This window comes from Apus apus, chromosome 5, assembly GCF_020740795.1.
Source record: "Apus apus isolate bApuApu2 chromosome 5, bApuApu2.pri.cur, whole genome shotgun sequence".
NCBI classification, from domain to species: Eukaryota; Metazoa; Chordata; class Aves; order Apodiformes; family Apodidae; genus Apus; species Apus apus.
In genome coordinates this window covers 15,919,287-15,940,282 of record NC_067286.1, presented here as the reverse complement: position 1 = coordinate 15,940,282, position 20,996 = coordinate 15,919,287, and the positions used below count along the sequence as shown (strand labels likewise).

The 20,996-nt window shown below is 37.6% G+C and overlaps 1 protein-coding gene across 1 annotated transcript in view; it reads left to right on the top strand.

The window, feature by feature from the left end:
- The window catches only part of KCNQ1 (potassium voltage-gated channel subfamily Q member 1), a 360,287-nt gene that overhangs the window by 110,424 nt on the left and 228,867 nt on the right, over positions 1 to 20,996 (top strand). Inside the window, exon 13 of the mRNA XM_051620422.1 lies at positions 3,043 to 3,163. Within this exon, the coding sequence (XP_051476382.1) occupies positions 3,043 to 3,163 (121 nt within the window). The remainder of the gene's footprint in view (positions 1 to 3,042; positions 3,164 to 20,996) is intronic.

Sequence of the window (20,996 nt, the reverse complement as noted above, 5' to 3'; positions counted from 1 at the left end):
TTCATATTGTAAATTGCAAATGCTTAAATAAAAAGAAAAAGAAATTTTCTGCAGAACATAGGTATTTTCTAAATTCATTAATTAAAACTCAGATTTTCCATGAAAAATACTTTTAAAATGTTTTAAATGTATTGTGTGTGGTTGCAAAAAAGGTAGTATAAAATTTTTGTCTTGCTCGCCAAATACCACACTACCAGAAAAAAACATGCACACGTCATATTGCATATAAAACTGTTGTGTTGGTAATATAGAAAACTCATCTGTTACTACTTCTTATTGTGATTATAATCCTCAGTTGAAATTTCATAGAATGGTTTGGGTTGGAAGGGACTTTTAAAGACCATCTAGTCCAGCCCCCCCTGCAGTGAGTGGAGTCGTCTTCAGCTGGATCAGGTTGCTCAAAGCCCCATTCAACCTGACCTTGAATGTGTTGAGAAACTTCAGAATTTCTCTTTTAAAATCAGGGGTTCTCATACTGTGGGGAGTGTATTTTTGTCATTTCAAAGTAGTACTGCATTCACCATTACCAGTTGGATGGTCATGCCTTTTGTCATAGTCGCTGCTGCCACCTGTCAAAAATAGAGAAAAAACTAAGCTTGGAGACCCCTGAATTATAGTAAATATCCCTTGTTACATCTGTTTCCTGTTTCTTTTCACTCATTATCCATTGAAAATTAGTTCATAAAACTTCCTCTTTTTTTTTTTTCCTTCTTTAGCCTACTTATTTAGAAATTTAGTGTTTCTTTTTAACATACTTATTTTTAACACTGTTTTGTGAGAAACACCTCCAAAGTCAGATGGCTATGAATTTATTTTTATAAACACAAAATCTGCTGTGGCAGCGTCTGCTTCCTGGTGCTCTGCCTGAGCCTTGTTTCAAGGCATTTTGCGGCAAAGAAGCTCCCGTTAACAAAATGTTGTCTCCTTGGTCCCCTCTCTCTCTCTTGCATGGTAGTGTTTTGGAGTGGCTGCTTCTTTATGTTGGTAGCAGCAACATACATTTAAGAATGACAACATAAAGAACAGAGGGCTGCACTGGTCACCAGAACAGACTGATCTTGGTTATGATCAGCTTAGAAAATCTGAAAATGCAAAAAAGGAAGGAGATACCATGTTTGCCTCATGTTAAGAAGCTCTTCATCTCTGTATTCTCAGGTAACAGCAGTTTCAGATAGGCTCCGGACAGTCTTGTTCCTTTTTCATTGTGCCACTCCTTCACTCCCCTGAAACTGGAAAACAGTAATTGTGATTGATCCAAGAGTAGCTGTTTCTGTACATCTACCTCTGCACTGTGTGGTATTGCAGCTTCCACAAGCACAGTTTAATGAATGTTCAGCAACACTTCACATGGTTTTAGGTTCTGCAGTTTTATCACTTGTCACCAGTGATACTGAAAAGGCTGAGAGCCCTCCTTCTCTAGAGACCAGGAAAGTTTTGTTTGTGTCTTGTAGGCATGAAAACGGTGAAAATTAATTTAATAAAAGCCGAAAGGAGCCTGTTTGTAAGATATTTTGCTGTATATTTGAATTGAATGGTTCTGCATGTTACACAGCCACTATCTTGGATGATAGCTACAGCAAATTGATTAAATAACCTACTAAAACCAAAAATAGGAAGCTTACATTTGCTAAAACTTACTTTAGAATGTTCAAGTTTAAGTGCTACATTTAAATTTTAATTTTATGGGTTTTTTACAGTGATTTCAGAGGTCTTCCTCTCCTATTAAAATTCCTGGAGAGCAGACTTTCCTGTTGTGATTTTGAATGGCCATATGCCTGATGATACAATAACATTTTTTCTTTTGAACGTTTGTAGAAGTTCAAACCTATTTCTGCCATATTAATATATCTGCCTCCTTGAATAAAATGATTGCATTTAAAAAAAATGTTTCCTGATACCCTCATTTCACATTAAATTCAGCTATATTTAATTTAGCTATTTCTGCTGTATTTCTGGAGCTTTCATTTTGCATTTTGGCAGGACATTGTTTAGTTTATATTACAAAATATTTTCTTTAATACAATATAGCCTAGATAAGTTGCAACATTGTATTTATTTCATTGATTGACCATTTGCCCAGATAAAGTTTTCTACAGTGGTGTCACAATCTATCTATGATTTTTATAGAATTTTACTTGTTTTCATTCTCTATAAAATCCTTGACAGTCAAGTAGAAGTACAGTAGTGGTTTTATTCATATGCAAGTTTTATGAGTTCTCTAACAAATGTTAGGACCATGCTGGAAAGAGCACTGAGAGCTCTTAATGGTACAGTCTGACAGAATTTAGGAGCCTGAGCTTAAAAATTAAATGTACAGTACACTGCCTGGTTTCTTGGTTGCATGAAAGTGTTGGTTATCAAGTAACTTTGCCATTAAAAACTTCCAATACTGGAAGTTTTGTGAAATGGTCTTCCCCCTAAGGACCCTATCTTGGATGAACTGAACATCTTTCCACCTGTCTTATGTCTGAGCTCACAGATGAGGCATCCTTGTGCCTAACTTTGAAAGAGATTGGGAACCAGTAAACTGGCTCGGACAATGTGTGCCAGGAGCTGAGTGCTCACCGTGAAAATGCCTGGGCTTGTTTTTTTTATTTAGGCCTGGTTTTGTGATCTTAGTCGTGGTCATTACACCCCAGAAAGTGGTATCATAAACTAAAACAAGAAGTAAGATGATATAAGAAGGAATGGATCTTGACATCAAATTGCATATGTGCGCTTTTGCTGTAGAGCAATGGTCCATAGTATGGCTGAGTATTGTACAGTAAGTTTTATCATGCATGAAACTGTGATATAGACACTCTACACTTTAGTGTATGAGGAGTATGAACAAAAAAAAAAAAAAGGTTGAAATTCTTAAGATAGAAGCAGAGTTAAAGTTTTACTTTTCACAAACTCCACAGTTATGTAATTTTTTGGTAGTAACCTCTGTTTTTAATACTCTGTTAAAATGTACAGTATTTCTGAGATCCTAATGAGTGGTAGACCTTCAAAAAAGCCAAATGCTTTTGCTTTAACTGTTATCTGCATGTTTCCTCACAGTGAAAAAAAGCCCAACGTTTTTAGATGTGAACACAGGACCCTTCATCAGGACCAACAGCTTTGCCGATGAGCTTGACCTGGAGGGTGAGACACTGTTGACCCCAATAACTCACATCTCACAGTAAGTCAAGGCTATTCAATTGTGCATTATTTGGACTTAGACAAGGGAAGCCAATTCAGGTGGGAGGAGCTGAAATGTGGAGCTGATAGGGCTATCTCAGATATTTACGTCAAACTCTTTTTACCTTGAAGTTGGTGTAGACTGTTCTGAGTGCCAGTAAATCTTCATGTTGACCTAAAGAAAGTTCACTTGGCTGTAATGCAAGGCTTTAGTTTTTAGCTAATGCCTGTGGGCAGCTGGTGGTGATAGCCTCAAAATTTTCACCTTGAGACAATGTGGGAGTACTTGCCTGTTGAGAATTTTATAATTCCCTCCACCATTTTCCAGTGGAATAGCTGTAAAGGGCAGATTTTGAAACACTACTTCCATGAAATACCAGCCTTTCCATTTCCTCATCACCTTCTCTTAACAAATGATGATGTGCCTTGCAAGTACAGATCTGTTTTCATCTTTTTCACTGCATGGTGGTATATAAAAATTATCTGAAAGAAGCTTGTATTTTTATTTTGGTTTTGTTTTTTTTTTCTTTTAAAAGAAGATTTTCCATGTTTTTTATGCTATAATGTTATCTCCAGATTCTCAGATTATTTAAAAAATTAAGAATTGCAAAAGATTTTTATTCAAATGCCTTTAAAAAAAATCTTCTCTCATTGTTCAATTCAAACTCCTGACAAATGCTTATTATTTACTGTAGTAGATGTGTGACAGTATGTCCTCTAGCAGAAGAATGAGACAATTTTTTCCCCTTCTATTCCTAAATAAGTGAGGATTTATGCAGTGAAACCACAGATGAAAATTCTTGGCATACTTTATTTCTGAGGTACAAAACATACAGAAATGCCTGCTGCGAGTTTTACTATTCCAATTTTCCTTGTTCCTATACAATATAAATAGGAGAGAAGCATGAACATACTTTTTATAGCCACTTTAGAACAGCAGTTTTCTAAAAGTAGATTTGAGGGGAGTCTTCCCTGCCCCCAAATGCAAGGACTTGCATTTTTAGCCATATCACCTAAATGTACATATTTTTGTAGGTGGAGGATTTAGGAGACTTGTATTCTTGCAGATTTCTTAGTGGTACAAGCAGGACGAGGAAGTAATAAATTTCCTCAAGCCTTAGACAGGAACAACAGAGCAGCAAAACCAGATCTAGAAGTTTCCTTTGCATAGCTTTTTTTAAACTTTACCACAATGTTGCGGACTTTCTGTAAAAGAAATATGCTTGGGTACTAAAAGTTCTAATTATCTTTTTTGGATAAAAGTTCTAATTATCTTTAGTTATTTCTCATTGTCACTGTTATTGATACATTTCAAATAATAAGGTGCTCCATCACTTATAAGTTCAACTTGTGTAACATCCTAGGTTTGTTTTGGTTTGGTTTTTGAGTGATGGGATGTTCCCCAAATACAGCTTGAATTGAGTCTTTGCTAGGGTGGAATAAAATGGAAGTCGTCGTTTCTTTTAAGACTTTGGTTTTAGATTCAAAACTGGAAACATTGGATTAAATGCAAAACTAGGTAACATATTAATTGAAATGTGTCCCATTGAAGCATGGGTGCCCAAGTGTTGCAGATCCTGACAACTGTTCCATTACAAGTGCATTTACTTTGTATGTATTTTCTTAAAAGGCCTGAAGCAATGCCAGATCAGCCTACAGATGTAAGGGTTTGGGGAAAAAAATTAGTGAAAACCCTGTGTTTTCTAATGTCAGTTAAAGTATTGACATTCAGATAACAGATATTGCCAAATGTTTTGAAATGCAAATTATTTTAATGATTGGTTTACTATTGAGTTGTGCATTCTGCTTGCATTTGAGGCAGTTGAAAAGCAAACTGCTGTGCTGCATTTCACTGGGTACCCATGTTACTGGATGCTGAAGACCAGTCACTTTACATTAATTACTTAGACAAACACTTGTTCTTCATTCCTCATCAAAGTCCTAGGTAACATATTTATGAGCTGGTTACATGTTAGTAGGACCTGTAAGGCATGTGGGTATAGAATCAAGAATCTAATTTAGCACTGCTGCAATGTGGCTTTGCACACAGAGATACTAATTTTCCATATAATAAAAGTGGTTAGTCATTTCAGATCCATGTTTGTGTTTTTAATTCAAGCTTGAAAGCTGCTGTGCCTGAGGGAATCTAGGATGAATTACTTTATTCCTTCGTCCCCAGTTGTGAAGCATTTCCTTTCCTTAAAGCCGTCATATATATAGTATGATCACCCCAGAACTGTTGCTGAAGAAATATGCAACCATATGCAAGTCTAAATCCAAGTACTTAAGAAAAACACAGCATGAGCTATGAAAATGGATTAGTATGGAAAAGTCAAATTAAGTGCAAGTATCTCTAGTTTCATGTCTTCAAAGCAATTCATGCTTTATGAGAAGCGCATGAAGACAGTTTCAGAAGTGGAAGCATGATATTAAACACTTGAACTAAGGATGCCTGTATTTGGGATTCATTCCAGATCAGTTATATATTTATGGCAATGTATGAATTAGCTCATCCAGAAACTACAGGAAGGTAACTCCAGAATAAACATTAATTTTTGAAACAGAGGAGTAAATATTTCACAGTTAATTGGAGACGTGAAAGTCAAAAGTGACTTTTTGTAGACAGTATGAAAAATAATTCCTCTTGACAGGTAGTGCAAATCTGGCAAAAGTGTGAGATACCTACTTCGTTACTGATGGGCAAACATTTGGCATTGTTGTAGCTTAAATACAAAGGCTAAGTTGTTTCCTCACTTGCATTTAGGTCATGAAAAGAAAATGCCATTTTTCAGCCCTTAGAACAAAGGGCTTGAGGCTTCTCAGTCTAAAGTCCCCTTTAAATTGAATTTCAGTGCTCTACTATTTTATGCAGTTTTTTTTTTCTCTTTTTGTAAATGCAGGTGCATGTTCTCACTGAATTCAATAGAACTGTTTTTGTATCTAATAAGAAAAATGGTGTGGGTCTTTTTGGAGGACATACTTCTGGCTGTATTTTCTATCTGTTTTGAACTAAATGTTCTATTAAATGTAGCCTTATTTCTGTGGGATTAGAAATGGGAAATCTGTTGTTGTGGGAAGATTACCAGTTCATCATTTGTCACTAATACTTTGAGGAAACAAAAAGGATGATAACATCACTTTGAGAACTGATATCCAAACAGGAAAGTGATGAAAATGTCTTGGAAAAAAAGCAGGTTTGCAGCAGGCAGGTGCATGCAGAAATGCAGAATAAGAAAGCAGTGCATGGAAGACAAACTGCACTTTTCCTTCTATGTGAGAAGTCTTAAAATCAGAACATTCAGCTTCAAGCCTAACAATCTGTGCAATTAGTTATTATTGATCTCACCTATGAAGTTAACTAGAACAGGTTGAAGAATGCGGTACACAGTGTGATGTTTGAGATAAGGCTTGGCTCTTCAATGGTTTGTTTAATGATTGCTGTGGTCTATTCTGTTGTAAAAGTGAAATAGGAATCTAGACTGTAGCAATAGCACGCATCTCCTTAGGACTTCTGTTTTCTTTCTCTCTAATCACTTCATTCCATATTTCTTCACCATTTCACTTTGTTGAGTCTTTGGTTCTATTTATGTTTTAAAGCAGTGGGAAGCTGATGCTAGTTGTAGCTGAGCATCAGCTACCAAGAGGTTCTTTCCTCGTGTTTGTATAATTGTTTAATTTAGGCACCTTTTTAACCTTTGACATTACCTGAAGTAGCAAAATTAATTAACCAAGCATCTAATTATACAAATGGGAAGGAGAGGGAGAAGTGGTAGGTGGAACTGAGCTGAAAAAGGGAGAGAATAAAAACTAATGAAGAACTCTCAATCTAATATATATTTCTATAAATATTTCAACCATATTTAAAGAAGTTTAGAAGGAGCTCTGCATTCTCCATGAATCTTTCAGAAATGGTACTGAATCAAAAATAAGTTAGTGTGTTGTTTCTATAGTTTTCCATTCTTGGGGATCAGCAGCTCCTTAGACAGTGATTTGTTTAATCGATTCTGGTGTATAAATGTTGGTGTTTCTTTCTGCTTCCTAAGAAGAGTAATCTTTTAGGGAAAAACTTTCTCTAACTGTATAGAAAATATACTGCAGAAATTGAAACCTAAATCAAAGGTCGTCTCTGGATACTGCATTTAAACTCTTGGTATATTAAAGTTTAAGGGAACTGTTGAGATCCCTGAACAACACATACCTGGTTCCATCCCCTTGAGTATCATACCAATCAAGTGCTCATTCTCATAAGACCATGTAAACCAATATACTCCATAGCTATGCAAATTGCTGGCAACATTCTTCATCTTTAAATGGAGAGTATGGTATCACTTCATATACATCTTTCTCTCTAACTTTTTGGAAAGAATTCCTGTGGATCCAGCTAACTTCATAGAATGTAGTTCTTGCTGAAACCAGTTTCTGACATTGCACATTTGTGATCCTGTTATTGTCTATATAGTCAAAACAACAGTAATTCTTGATGTTTGAATGACTCTTCCCGACATGTGTCATGCATCTCTTAATTGAGGTCCTGTATATATATTTCATTAATTATGGATTTATTTTGCCAGTATACATAAAATAATTTTTGATGGAGGCTTTCTTGCAATGTCCTACTGCTCTGATCTTAGATTTAATACAGTAGGAGTACACTAAAATAATTTGATAAGAACCAAAAAGTACTTCCTTTCTCTTATGAAGGATATTTCCATCCTGAAAAAAATTTTGTGTTGTGATATCAAATTTATCTTCTCTACTGTCTCTGTCAGTGTCTCAGGTGTGGTAGAGAGGGCCTTTTAGGCATTGTATTAGGAATAAATGGAAGGCTGCAATAGTAGAGGTGTTTTTAAAAGTAAAGTCTTGGTTAAACAACACTATAGATGAAGGAATTAAGCAAATGTAGTGTTTTTTAATAATTTCCAGAATAAGTTAAGTGGAAACAAGAACAGATAAATCTTTCTGAATGACTGAAATGAATGCCTTCAGACACTTCGAAATAAAATTAAAATAAAAATAAATTGTGCTGCTTAGCACAGTGCCCAAAGCAGTGCAGTTACCACTGAGTTTTCTTAGCAATAATACTTTAGTTTTTCTTTAAAATTTTTAGTAGGTAATCTATGTTTTAATTCTCAGCATATATAGTCTGTTGGCATGAGATATAACCACATTGCCTAGAACAAACAGTGTTGAATGTGTTTTATAACTGATTATTTTCTGTTGAATTATCAGTGAGTGGAATCCCTATTTGCTTTGATTTGCTAGCTCATATTGTAAAAGACTCCTACTTTTATCTCCCTCTTATGCCAAAATGACCCTCTGAAGTCTGAGCAAATATTTCTTTTTCACTCTCGAGTGGCCAGATGCAATGGCTAACTTCTGCTGTCACAAGAATTCCCTGAAATGCTGCTAAGCAATATTTAAACCATGATTTACATGGGGTCCATTTTATCATTAATGACAGGACATGTTAGCAGTGAGAGCAAATGTGTGTAAGAGCGTGCTTGAGTGAAGACCAGAGCTTAATGTTCAAACCTGGCTGGTTACTTTTATGTGCTGTTACTCCAGTCATTTAATTCACTTGCAGCAGGGAGGTGTTTGTGCTCGCTGTGTGCTGGGCAGCATCCCTTTTTCATTCAGCACCTTTCATTGTATTGTCAAACTCCCTTATGAATGCTGCTTACAATCTCTGCTGATTTAATATCTTGCTAAAAAGAGAGAGGACTGTTGTGCTGAGTATGGAAAAAAAATCTTTTTTTTTTTTTAATTATTATTCCTTTTGGTAGGGAAAAGCATTCTTGCATCCTGTGCTTTTGTTAGAAATTGACCATAAACTTGGCAGTGGAAATCGACCCCAGATATTTGGACATAGCAAGAATGTGATTTTTCTCATAATCTCACCTGTTTGAGCCACTTCAGAATGTGAAGCTTGCCTGAAGCTGGTTTAAGGTTCCTTTCTCAGAAGGAAGTCCCAGAATGGTGGTAAATAAGACACAGTAATGATTTCAGTGTCGTCATCCCATTCTGGTTTCTCATTGTAGGTTGCAGAATCACAGAATCATCATGGTTAGAAAGGACCTCTAAGATCACAGAGTTCAACCATCAACACAGAAACCATACAACAAACCCCACACAAAACCACAACCTTGGCCACAAACTTGACATGTCCTGAAGTACCAAATCTACATGGCTTTTGAATACCTCCAGGGATGGTGACTCAACCACCTCCCTGGGCAGGATGTTCCAGTGCCTGATCACTCTTTCAGGATCAAAATCCTTGTTAATATCCAATCTAAACCTTCACTGGCACAACTTCAGGCCATTTCCTCTGGTCCCTTCGTTATTTACTTGGGAGAAGAGGCCAACACCCACCTCCCTACAACCTCCTTTCAGGTAGTTGTAGAGGGCAGTGAGATCTCCCTTCAGCCTCCTTTTCTTCAGACCAAACAACCCCAGTTTCCTCAGCCACTCCTCATATGACTTGTGCTCTAGACCCTTCACCAGCTTGGTGGCTCTTCTCTGGACACACTCCAGCCCCTCAGTGTTCTTCCTGTAGTGAGGGGCCCAGAACTGCACACAACGCTCGAGGTGTGGCCTCACCAGTGCTGAGTACAGGGGCATGATCACCTCCCTACTCCTGCTGGCCATGCTATTCCTCATACAGGACAGGATGCTCTTGGCCTTCTTGGCCACCTGGGCACACTGTTGGCTCATATTAAACTGGTCACATTGGAGGAGAAAAGAGCTGTGGCAATCCAGTCCTAAATGTGGCTAATCCCTTAAGTAACCACTGATCAACACAGCATAGTCATTGAAAAGGGCTCAAAGTGTCTCTGATTTAAATCAAGAAAACATGAGTTGGCTAGGTAATCAAGTTTCAGGGGGCTGCAAAGTTAGTCTGCAGCTCAAGAGCTAGGTGGTTGTAATAGAGTAGGATATGTGTTGAAAGGCAAGTAAGTATTTTACTATGTTTGTCATACTTTTATTTCTGGTTTACAAGTATTGATACCAGCCAGAAGCTCTGCCAAAACAGCTATGGCATTCCCATTGCAGCAATGAGCTAATAGTACCAGTGTTGTGTATTTTCCTGTTTAGCTGCCTTGATTGAAAATCCCTGTAAAATCTTCCCTGAACCTGTACCCCTGCTGTGCTGAGACGTCTGTACATACTTAATCTGTCCCCCTGTGCCTACGCTGGAGGGTTTTTGAGTTGTGGACTCTATATAGGTGGGATCCCAGCACTTGAACTGTTTTTGTGTTCTGCATCCAATGTCTGCTTCAGTTGGCTAAAGTTGACTGATCGTGCCTTCCATGATACAGGCAGTTATTTATCATCTTTATTTTTATAAATGGATTACCTGAGATGTGCTGAAAAAGGTGATTATTTTATTTTCAGCGCTGTAGGGACTGAGCTGCTTCCAACAGTGCAGTAAGTATTGTGGCTAACATCTGTCCCATGTGGTTATTGTTTCTTTTATCTTGTGTACTGTGGTGGGTGGCTGCTTTTTTTGTAGGTTAGATAGGGTGTGTAGTTTACATCTGTAGATCTGAGGACCAGGAGGGATAATTAGATCGCATCCTTTGATCTTGTAAAAGACAAGCTGTAGCTCTCCATCAAGTTGAATGCAGCATTGCTGTTCTGTGATCTTGATATTAGCCAAAACACATTACAATAATTGTATTTCACAAGCTTTGAGAGTGAACAGGTGAGAAATTCAGTCAGGAACCTAAAGTTTGCAAATTGATTTCTCCTTTTATTTTTACTTTCTATCTCTTTATTTATTGCAGTGGGAAGTTCTATCACATACTGGTGCTGCTATTTGCCAGAAGGTAGTAGTGGACAAGTATGTCCTGTGGAAGAGGTTACAATCCTTTATGAAATTATATTCTGATTTTTTTCGCTTTCTACAAATAGTCACAGATGTATTAAAGTACAACATAAAATTACTATTTGGCTATTTTATGTTACTGAGGTAGTATAAAAGCAATGTGTTGACTTTTCCTAGTGTACAAACTATGTAGGCAGAAGCTGAGATAGCTTAGCTATTTCTTTTGTGTTGCAGATGAACGTTGCATTCCTTGGTCTCCAAGAGCTGGTTTACATCTTGATTGATGTTAAGTAATTAAACCAGACTCCAGCTGCTTAGTGATTCAGAAGTACAGGTCTCCTATGCTGTAAAAACAACAAGCAACTCCCCACTTACTAACTTTTATCATTGTTTACTTTGGGCACCATGCAGAATAAGAGCAAAAACTTTTTTTTTTGAGGGGGTAGAGGGTGGAGGGGTAGAAGACAATAAAAATGTCCCACTTTTGTCTAGCATTTTACAAAGTTAAATTTATTATCATCTTGAGTTAACTCCTGAATTAAAAGCATAAATAACCTGTTTTTCTGTTATGAGGATGGAGGATAGCTTTACTTGTTGTTAAGATGTGGTGGATAGTTTATAGTATATGTGCTTGTTTTGTTGGGCACTATTTTATCCAATAAACAGGATAGAAATTTGATTAATGGTTTGCTTATTATATGACAAATAATAGTTTTCTACTAATGTGGTAACAGAATATTAATTATGAAGTTGTAAAACGTAACACTTTAGAATAGCAGTTAAATTAGCATACTTCAAAATCTATGAGCTGCATTATGCCCACACATGCTGCGTATACTATGCTAAATGATAGCAAGCATTCCTGGATTTGGTATCATGGCTCTTCAGCAAGAATCAGTTGGGTATCAGTACAAGGTTTTAGGAATGCCTGTCAAGATCATCATGTGCCAATCAAGAGACATAATTGACCACTGACATTTATTCCATGTCCAGGAACCAACCAGCATATGACCATTTTTAGCAAAATTATAAAGCTGATATTGGTCAGAATGTTAGCATTTGTAAATACTTCATTAGTGAAATGATGGTTGTATTTGAAGCAGGCAGACCTGGAAACCAACACAGTATAACATGCAAAAGGTTTGTCTGATGTACTTTTGATCTAGTTATCTAATTCCAGGCTCAACTATCAAATCCAGGCATGGAATATTATGGTATTAAAAACCAATAGTGTATGTAACCCAAGGGATCTTTGTATTTTAATACTTGGATAACATTTATTTTCTGATGAGGTCTTGTGAGAGCATCTTTGTAAAGTGCGTTACATAGGAAAAATGGAAATCAGCAGCTGGTTTGAATATTGCTGAATAGTGCCACAAGACAGCAATGGTAAAGGAAAATACCTTTTTGTAACAGTATCAATGCACAGAAAAACAATTTCAATATTTCAAAAGGTAAATGGGATTGCTTACCTGCTTTCATACTGTAATTGTTCAGGAAACTGCATGCTGCACTTTCTGTGGGTAAAAGCGATCTGAAAATTGCTCAAACATTGTCAATGAAAGTTGATTTTTTCTTATTAACTTAATTCCACAGTGCTTTACAAAAATTAATATTACTGTTGCAGGTATTTTTCACAAGTAAATGCTGCTCCCAGTATGACCAGTTCAGAATTAATTTTCCTCTGTCTTTCTGGAAGTCCTCTTACAGCATTGACATATTAAAGAGTTTCTTCTCTGGCTGTTGTTTCTGATCACTATTGGCACTATTGGGGTTTTTTTTCCTAACTCAAAAACACAGTCAAGTATGCTGTAACACCCTACTGATGTAGCGAAGCTTTGCTGGAAAATGCTTGTGTACTGGGACAGAAGGTCCTGTTTGAAACATTTGCCCAATCCAGGGCAGAGGTGTAAGGGTGGGAGCCCCACTTGAGCACTATGTGGGTTGCTGAGTGCATGAAGTGCTGCGTGCCTGGCCATGGGTGCTTGCCCTGGCAGAGAGCCCATGGGAGGTCTTGGAGCTCTTGGACTGAAATTTACTTTCTTTGTGTGACTGCAAGGACTGAAAATAGTTTCTATTTCAGTGAATATCTTGGGGACTTTCTGTCATTCGCAGGTGTTGAACTGTATGTTTTAGTTTACTCGCTGCAGGAAGTTATATTAGGAAAAGATAAAGCATTTTCATTGTGTCACAGACAAAATACCTTAAATACCTTACAGTAATTGTCAACCTCTTACTAAACTAAAACTAAGCAGCTGACCTGTTGCTTGTGGTTGTGTTTTGGTCTGTGTTTTCCTCATTTTCCTGTATCACACCCATTTATGTGGTTACTAGGGACCTCTTGGGATAAAAGTAAATACAGAAGCTAGTCATTGCTACATCCGGTTGCCCCTCTACATCTGCCTTTCCCAAGGAAAACTGCTGTGTTTGTGTTCAGTCTTTTCCCCTTCATTTTCTCCACGTGTAAAATGTGTAAACATAATGTCAAAAAAGGAAGTGATCAGAACATGGTAACTATCATTGTTGTTGATCTGTCTTAATGCCCTTTTGGTTGGGGGCCTACCCCACCACCAAGTCCCATCTCCTGTGCAGCCAAGTGTCCTGAAAATGGGACTCACTGGGAGTGGCTGGGAGGGTCGAGGAACTTGGTGTTTTAGGAATTTTGAGCCCATATTAATTAAAGCCTTGAAAATGAACACAAGGGGTGTTCAGTGTGATGCTACATCCTGCAGAGAGCAGAGCAGAGTGGAAAGATAACACTCCTTACATGGCTTTCGGTTTACAAGAGGTAGTCACCCTGCATTTTGTAGGTGCAGTGTTTCTTAGAGGGATGGCACTTCCAGGCAGGCTAGGCCCACAATACAGCTGTATGTGAATGGAAAATACTAGAGGATACAACAAAAAGTTTTGCAGTCGCTACAGTTGTTTTTATTTTAATACATGGGGATATGAAGGGGGATGAGCCAAGAGCTGTGTTTGGTGAGTTCTTGCATTTGGAAATTACTTGTTTGTCTACATCCAACAGTAAGTTCACTTTGACTAAAACTGTAAGATACAGATATCTGTATGATTTTTTTAATTATTTTTTTTCTGTAGTGCAGCTGATACTCTGAGAAGCAGCTGAATTCTTACATCTTCATTGTGTTTGGTTTTGTTTTTAAATGAGAACCTGTTTAGACACTGGCTGTATTTTAGAGCACATCATAAACACTGTAAGTCATAAAAGTGCTTCTAAAATTTGACCTCTGCATGGTTATACTCTTATTTGTCATATAGACATTCTCCATGCAAGTTAGCTTCTGTGCAATGACTGCTGAGTCCTGTCTTCTTTGTTTAAAAAACATTCTGTAGAAGAGCAGGATCGAGAAATGCTCATACAGAGAATAACTCGTATCAAGTCATAGGTTTGGTATAGTGGACTTCATAGGTGTTAGGCAGCAGTGAATGGTTTGAGGATCCTCACAATAAATTATTTTAAAGTTAATTTTAACACAAAATGGAAGCTTGTCTTGGGCTGTTCCGCAGTTGGTGTTACATGGAGGACAGCACAAGAGCCATGTGGGATGTCAGTATTTCTTTTGCTGGTGACATAATCTGGCAGCAGTGCTTAGCTGACCACAGTTAGGGTTGAAAACCCAAAAAACAAGCTTGGTATGAAGCACCTAAATCTGCAAGTCAGGAGTCAAACATGAAGGCTCAGGAGCTTTATGCTGGAAGTATAGAGAGGTTGCAAAGGTGAAATTCATTTTTTTCTTCTCCCATCCTACCTGAAGTGTAGGATACTGAGTTGCCACGTGTGTGTGCTCATTGTATTGCTTTCCAGAAACTTCACTCTGGGTCCAGAGTCCTGCTGTATGGCAGTATAAATACAAACAACAAAAATTAGTCCTGTCTGGAGTTGTTAAGCTGTACCTGTTCCTCCTGAAAAGGGACTGAGACAGAAAACTCAGTTTGAAAGTACTACTCTGTCTTAGCACAGTATCAAGGAAAAACTCACAAACTGGAAGTAACAGTCTGTGTCATGGGCTGTTCTCCTGTACTCATCTGTTTTTAGAAAAAAAATCATGTTGATACTGAGAAGTTCTGGTTCAACAGCAAAAACGTTAATTTCTCCTCTTTCCACCTTATGCTTTTTGCTGTTTTTGAAACTGTGCATCATTACATGGCTCTTATTATTAACTGTTCTACAGAGTAAGTAATACAGCAGAAAGAGGAAGTCAAGGACATCATTAAGTAGTTGTTACAAAACTTCACCCACATTCTAGCTGTGGCAAGTACACTAAAAATTTGAAATGCTAGTCAGTATTATTCTTGTTTAATTACCTAGTACCTCAATATGTTTAGGCTTTGTGAGCAATGTCCTTATTTAGAAGGAAAGAGAAAGATTTGCATAGGTGTTTTGTCCTAGAGGATTTGCACTGTGCTTGTTGCTTTATATGGAGCCTGTGCTGCAGACCATGTATTTGAAAAGTGCTGTACAAGAAGCTGTTTTTGAACCCTAAAATGGCTGCTGGGATAATAAATAACTTTGAGATGCAACCACAGTGTATTTGTGCTTTAGTGAAATTAGTAGGTATCCTCAGTCCCTCTGCTTTTTATTTTAGAAATGTAATCCAGTCCTGTCTATGTAAAATTTTCAGATACTAATTTGGAATCTCTGTTTATCCGCAGACTTTGTTACATGCTACAATCTTGATTTTTTAAATGTTATGTTTTTAAAGGCTATTTGCACTCATCTTTTTAAAATATTTTTTTTTAGGCCACCCACATGGGGGCACCTGCCAGGTCTTTAGTACTTCCTTTACTCTGCAGGACTGAGAGGTTTTCTGTAACTGTGTGTGCTGTGTCTCATCCATTCATCATTATTTACATCTTAATGTAGGTCTCAGGTTTGCTAAATTATGTTAAATCACTTCCATATTGAAATGCATGAATAATTTTAAGTCACTGTGCTGCAAACAGCAGGATCAGATTATTATAGCTCTTAATTGTTTACGTCTTTTTGTTTGAAGGCTTTTGGTCTTTTACTGTAAATTATGAACTGGCACATAATATAAACTATAAGGCCTTGCAGCATTACTATGAATGGCATATTTGAGACACAGTACCTCTAGAAACTTTTTCTCTGAGGGAAGTCCAGTTTAAAGGTATGAATTCTCAAAAAGCATTTTGATATAAATATACCTAATGGAGCTGTAGTCTTTATAGTCTACAGATCCCCTGAGAGAAGGATGAATTATTAGAAATATTTGGATGGCAGGAGTCTGTCATTTGTTAATAACTTTTTTATACATACAAGGTGTCCCTTTGTCAGAAAGAAGTGAAAGAGAATAAAAAACAGAGAAAGGGAGGAAAGGCTAAAAGCAAGCCAAGAATCCAAAGTCTGGGACTATTCACATCATGAATTGCAAGTTTTTAAATTCAGTTGCACTCTGATTATGCAAGACACTTCTGTAGAATGTGGAACATAAACCTGCACTAGAGAAATGGGGCTGATAGTTATGCAGAGTTGCATGTGATGGAGACAACATGCAGAGTGCATGTGGCACTAGTGACAGATCTACCACAAAGACTGAAAAAGGATTTTGGTAGTAGGAAAAAGAATTAGTTGGAAAGCTGTACATTAATTACTGGTTTACCCTCATCCTCTCTGTACTTCTGCTGAGCTCATTCCTAGCCTAGAGCATTAAAAGCTCCTAACTGAATTTTTTGGGGGAAGGGTTGGAGAGGAAGGTAGTGTATCTTGGAGGTGCTGTGATTAAGTAGATAGATTGAGGGGGAAATAAAGAGGAGGAAAGAGAGTAATTGAAGGATGTAAGCTTCAGTGAACAGCAAGGATAGTCATACAAGCAGCCACCGAAGAAGGAAACGAGCTGAGGATATGGGAGAAAAATTGACTCATCTTGGTGACACCATCAAATGTGTTTATGCCTGCAATGTGATGCCTATAATTCTATTGGCATTGGTGTATTTCAGAGACTGAGATTATTAAAGGTGTCCTGATTACTTCATATTTTTCAGATATTTTATTTGTGATGCTGCAATCTAGACAACTTGGTATATGGTATTCCTGTAGGAACCGTGCAGATGTGGATGTGAGTTCAGAACCAGGAAATTAACTTTGTCACTTTTTCATCTTACCTTTGTATCCAAAAGCTTTCTATTTCCTGATGTGGAACTGAGATCTGCTGTGAATATGCTGCTTGTTTCCATCAGATCAACTTGGTTCTTAAGCTGCCTTGTTTCAGTTCTTCACTTTTTCCCCTCAGTGTTTCCCTTTTCTAAGGTTCAGTAGAACACCTTGGCCCAGGATTTCTGCCCATGCTCGTGCTTTGTCCTGCCTCCAGCCTTCAATGTAGGGAAGACACTGGAGTTCCTAACTAGTATATGTGCTCACAGAGGGCATGTGCCAGTAGGACAGAGAGATGGCTGCTTCCTTAGAAGAAAGGAGTGGAGTCCTCCATGGCTCCACAAACTTTAGAGAGCACTGAGGGAAAACTGAAGACCTCTGAGCTCAGATTAGTGCTGAAGGCCAAAGGCCAAGCAGACTGCTAGTTTGGTTAACAATTAATTTAACAGTACTTTCTGTTTTAGCTTTGCCAAAGACCCATAAGTGCATGAAATTGGAAAAATAAGGCTTTTTTTTTTTTTTTTTTGGCCTGAGTTTTTGAGGGGTGGGAAAGTTACGGTTTTCTTCTGACTCAATTTTGTTGATGATTGTCTTCCTTGGCAAAAGAGAGCCTCTTTAATTGTCAGTGGCATTGACAGGCTCTCTGTGACATTCACCTTCTTTAGCACTTCACAGGTTGCACACAGGTTACTGCTACCTGTATAAACCCCACATACACAGCTGTCTTGGCCCTTCATGCTGAAGAACAGATCATAATGCTTTGTAACACATTTGAAATAATTTCCAAGTGTCCGAATACATGCATGATGTGTTGATACAGGTAAATTATGCATTCAACCAAATGTTTGTTAGGATAAGATGACGTATCTTATGAATTCCTCGTAACTTGCAAACTGAATGTGCCATGCAAAGGTGTTTTTTTTTGTTTGAGCAAGTAATTTTAAATGTAAGTATATATCTTGTACATGTCTCTGTGTCCACTTGGACCTCTGATGTCTTTTGTGAATTTTCTGTTTGTAGTATAGGATGTTGCACATGTTGATTTGGGCTCTGTATTCAGAGCTACTAGTGAATTACTTTATGTCTAACTTGGTGAAGTTAGCTAACAGTCTTGCTATATGATTTAATGTAACTAATTTTATAACTGACCTGTAAGGGAAAAAAAGGATTATGTAGAGAAAACATCCTTTGAGAGGGAAACTTTTTCCTTTTCCCCACCCCCACCGCTTAATAAACCTGTCACTGATTTAGGATTGTATCACTTTGGAAATATATGCTGCTATTTTACAAATTGCTTTCTGTCATCCATACCCTACTTTTTTGAGGGCTATAATTTCAAGAATTGTAGAGCTCTCGTTTCATACTCAATAAAGTAGTTCAGTAATTTTTTCCATGTTAAGAAGGAGAAATAAATAGAGATGCTGGGAGAAATCCCTCTGCTAAAGGAAGGGGACACAAGTTTGACACAAGGGGGCAGTCACGTTATACATGAATTTATAAGCCATGGGTTAATAGTCAACTGGATGACAAAATTAATGTTGTAGGGTTGTAGTCTTACAATTCAGAAGTCATTGATTCTCCAAGTAGAATGGCTGCCAGAAGTATAGGAAAGATAGATCTGTAATTTTTTTTGAAGAAAAAAAAAAATTGTGTGTGTTTATGATAAACTGAGTCAGGTTAAATCTGTATGTATATACATATGTATGTATGGATATGATAATGTAGGACACAAATTAGATGACTGTAGTACTTTCCACACTTGTTACCTACAGGCATCTCACTCAAGTGTTAATATCTTCTCAGGGCGGGGGAGTAAGAGGAAATCTAAACATAATATAACTTTTAACAACTCTGGATACAAAGGATTTTAGTAGGAAAGTGGACTTGGTTTAAAGACTGTTGATTCTATGAGAGGAATCAAATAGGAGATCTCTGCCAATTTGTTTTGGACAGGAGAAAGAATAGTGCTCTGAAAGCCTCATTTCCCTCTTTTGCATCCCTGCTCATTGCGTTCCTGGAAAAGACCAGTTGGGTGTTGTTCAATAGAATTAGTGAAGACTTAGTACAATTACTATCTTCAATGCTTGTTGGGAAGCATTACAATTTTAATTTGGCAGATAGTGATAATGTTTTATCTGGGTCATTGTCCTCTTCTGTCTTTTGTTTGAAAGTTCCAACTACTCTCAACATGAAACTGAATCTGCTTTATTTGCCTTGTAGGTGAAGTTGCATGAGCACAGAGTTCCAGAACTATAGTTTCAAAGTAAAGTGATTTTAAATCCTAATCTGTCATGACACATCACAACCAAGTTTTGCAGCATAGGTCTCAAACATAGCCTTGCAAACATAGGTCTATGGTGAGAATGGGTCTCAGAGGAGAATGCAGGGAGGAAAAGTAGTTAGCAGCTTAGCATGTTATCTAACTCTGAGCTTGCAAGCTGCTTCCTATTAAGAAAGATCACATATTTAAAAGCTAATAGGCTTGATCACTAGCTGATACTGTATTTTGCTGCTGAACAAGGCTACCTATGGCATTCTGTCACTTTAGCATGTCAGAAATCTCCCTGGTTTCTGGAAGCTATTGAGAGAAGGAGGAAAAACCCTTGAAAGGTGTGTCAAAATTTTACAGTTAGAGCTGGGATCACTGAGCCCTCAGCTAGATTTAAGCAGGGTGTAAGTGACTCAAATGAGTGATAATCCTAAAGTTTATGTTGCCATCTCCTAGCATGTCTTGCTTGAGGTCATTATTGTAGAATGTGGGCTCTTACTTGGAAAACTGTGGTACTTGGAAAGCTGCATTTTTTAATGGTTGCTTTGTCATGGCTGACAGCATTTTGTTATGTATATGTTTTTGGAGCTGAATATTAGTTTCATCATGTATGGCATACTCTGCTGTCAGGAAAGAGATAAATACGGATTATTTCTCCTTCATGAGTTCCCTTATTTTAATGTCTTTAGCCAGGTAAGATTGACATCTCAACAGATGTACATGCACTGCTGCAGAAATCATAACTATTTTTTTTGGAAGGATGCGAAAAATAGGCTAGTGTGATCCTGTTGTCTACATGTCACCAGTTACACATGTTGTCTGGTCTTACCTTAGTTTCATAGAAGCTAAATCTAAATGATAGTCAATTTCATTAAGCATGTGTAGAAGAAGAGGAAGAGGGAAAGCTCACAGGTGGTTCCTCTGCTGACGTGGCAGATTTTGGTCTGCATTCATAGAATCATAGAATCATAGGGGTTGGAAGGGACCTCGAAAGATCATCTAGTCCAACCCCCCCGCCAGAGCAGGGTCACCTAGAGTACATCACACAGGAAGGCGTCCAGGCGGGTTTTGAATGTCTCCAGAGAAGGAGACATTCAGTCTTTCTGTTAGACAAGGAACAATCCATACAGGGAGCCACAAGAAACCCAGGTTTTGTAAATTCTCCTGTGCATACAACTGCTTCTTCTATTAGAAAGAGGTTGAGATTATATCTAAGGATGAAAGTTGGGAGATGCCTATAATTTAATGAAGTGAAGCCTTACAGTAAGTAGATGTGTACACCACACGAGCAATTAAATTGTTAGAGAAGATTGCAGGAACAGGCTGTTTTCTCAACTATATTTACACTTCTTGTCATAAGCCAGTATCTTTACAGCTGTTAAATGGTTTGCACCTGGGGACAACCCATGTACACCCCCATAATTATTTTGTTCTTCTTGACAAGTAAGTTCAGATTGATTCCATATGACAGTTTGATGGATGTCTTGATTCAGGGAATATAAATTCCACTCTCATTCAAAGCCTAATGAGTGAGATTGCACTAACCTTGAACTGGGTATTTTCACTTCCACATCTGTCTCCTCCCAGTGTCAAATTGTGTATATTCTGCT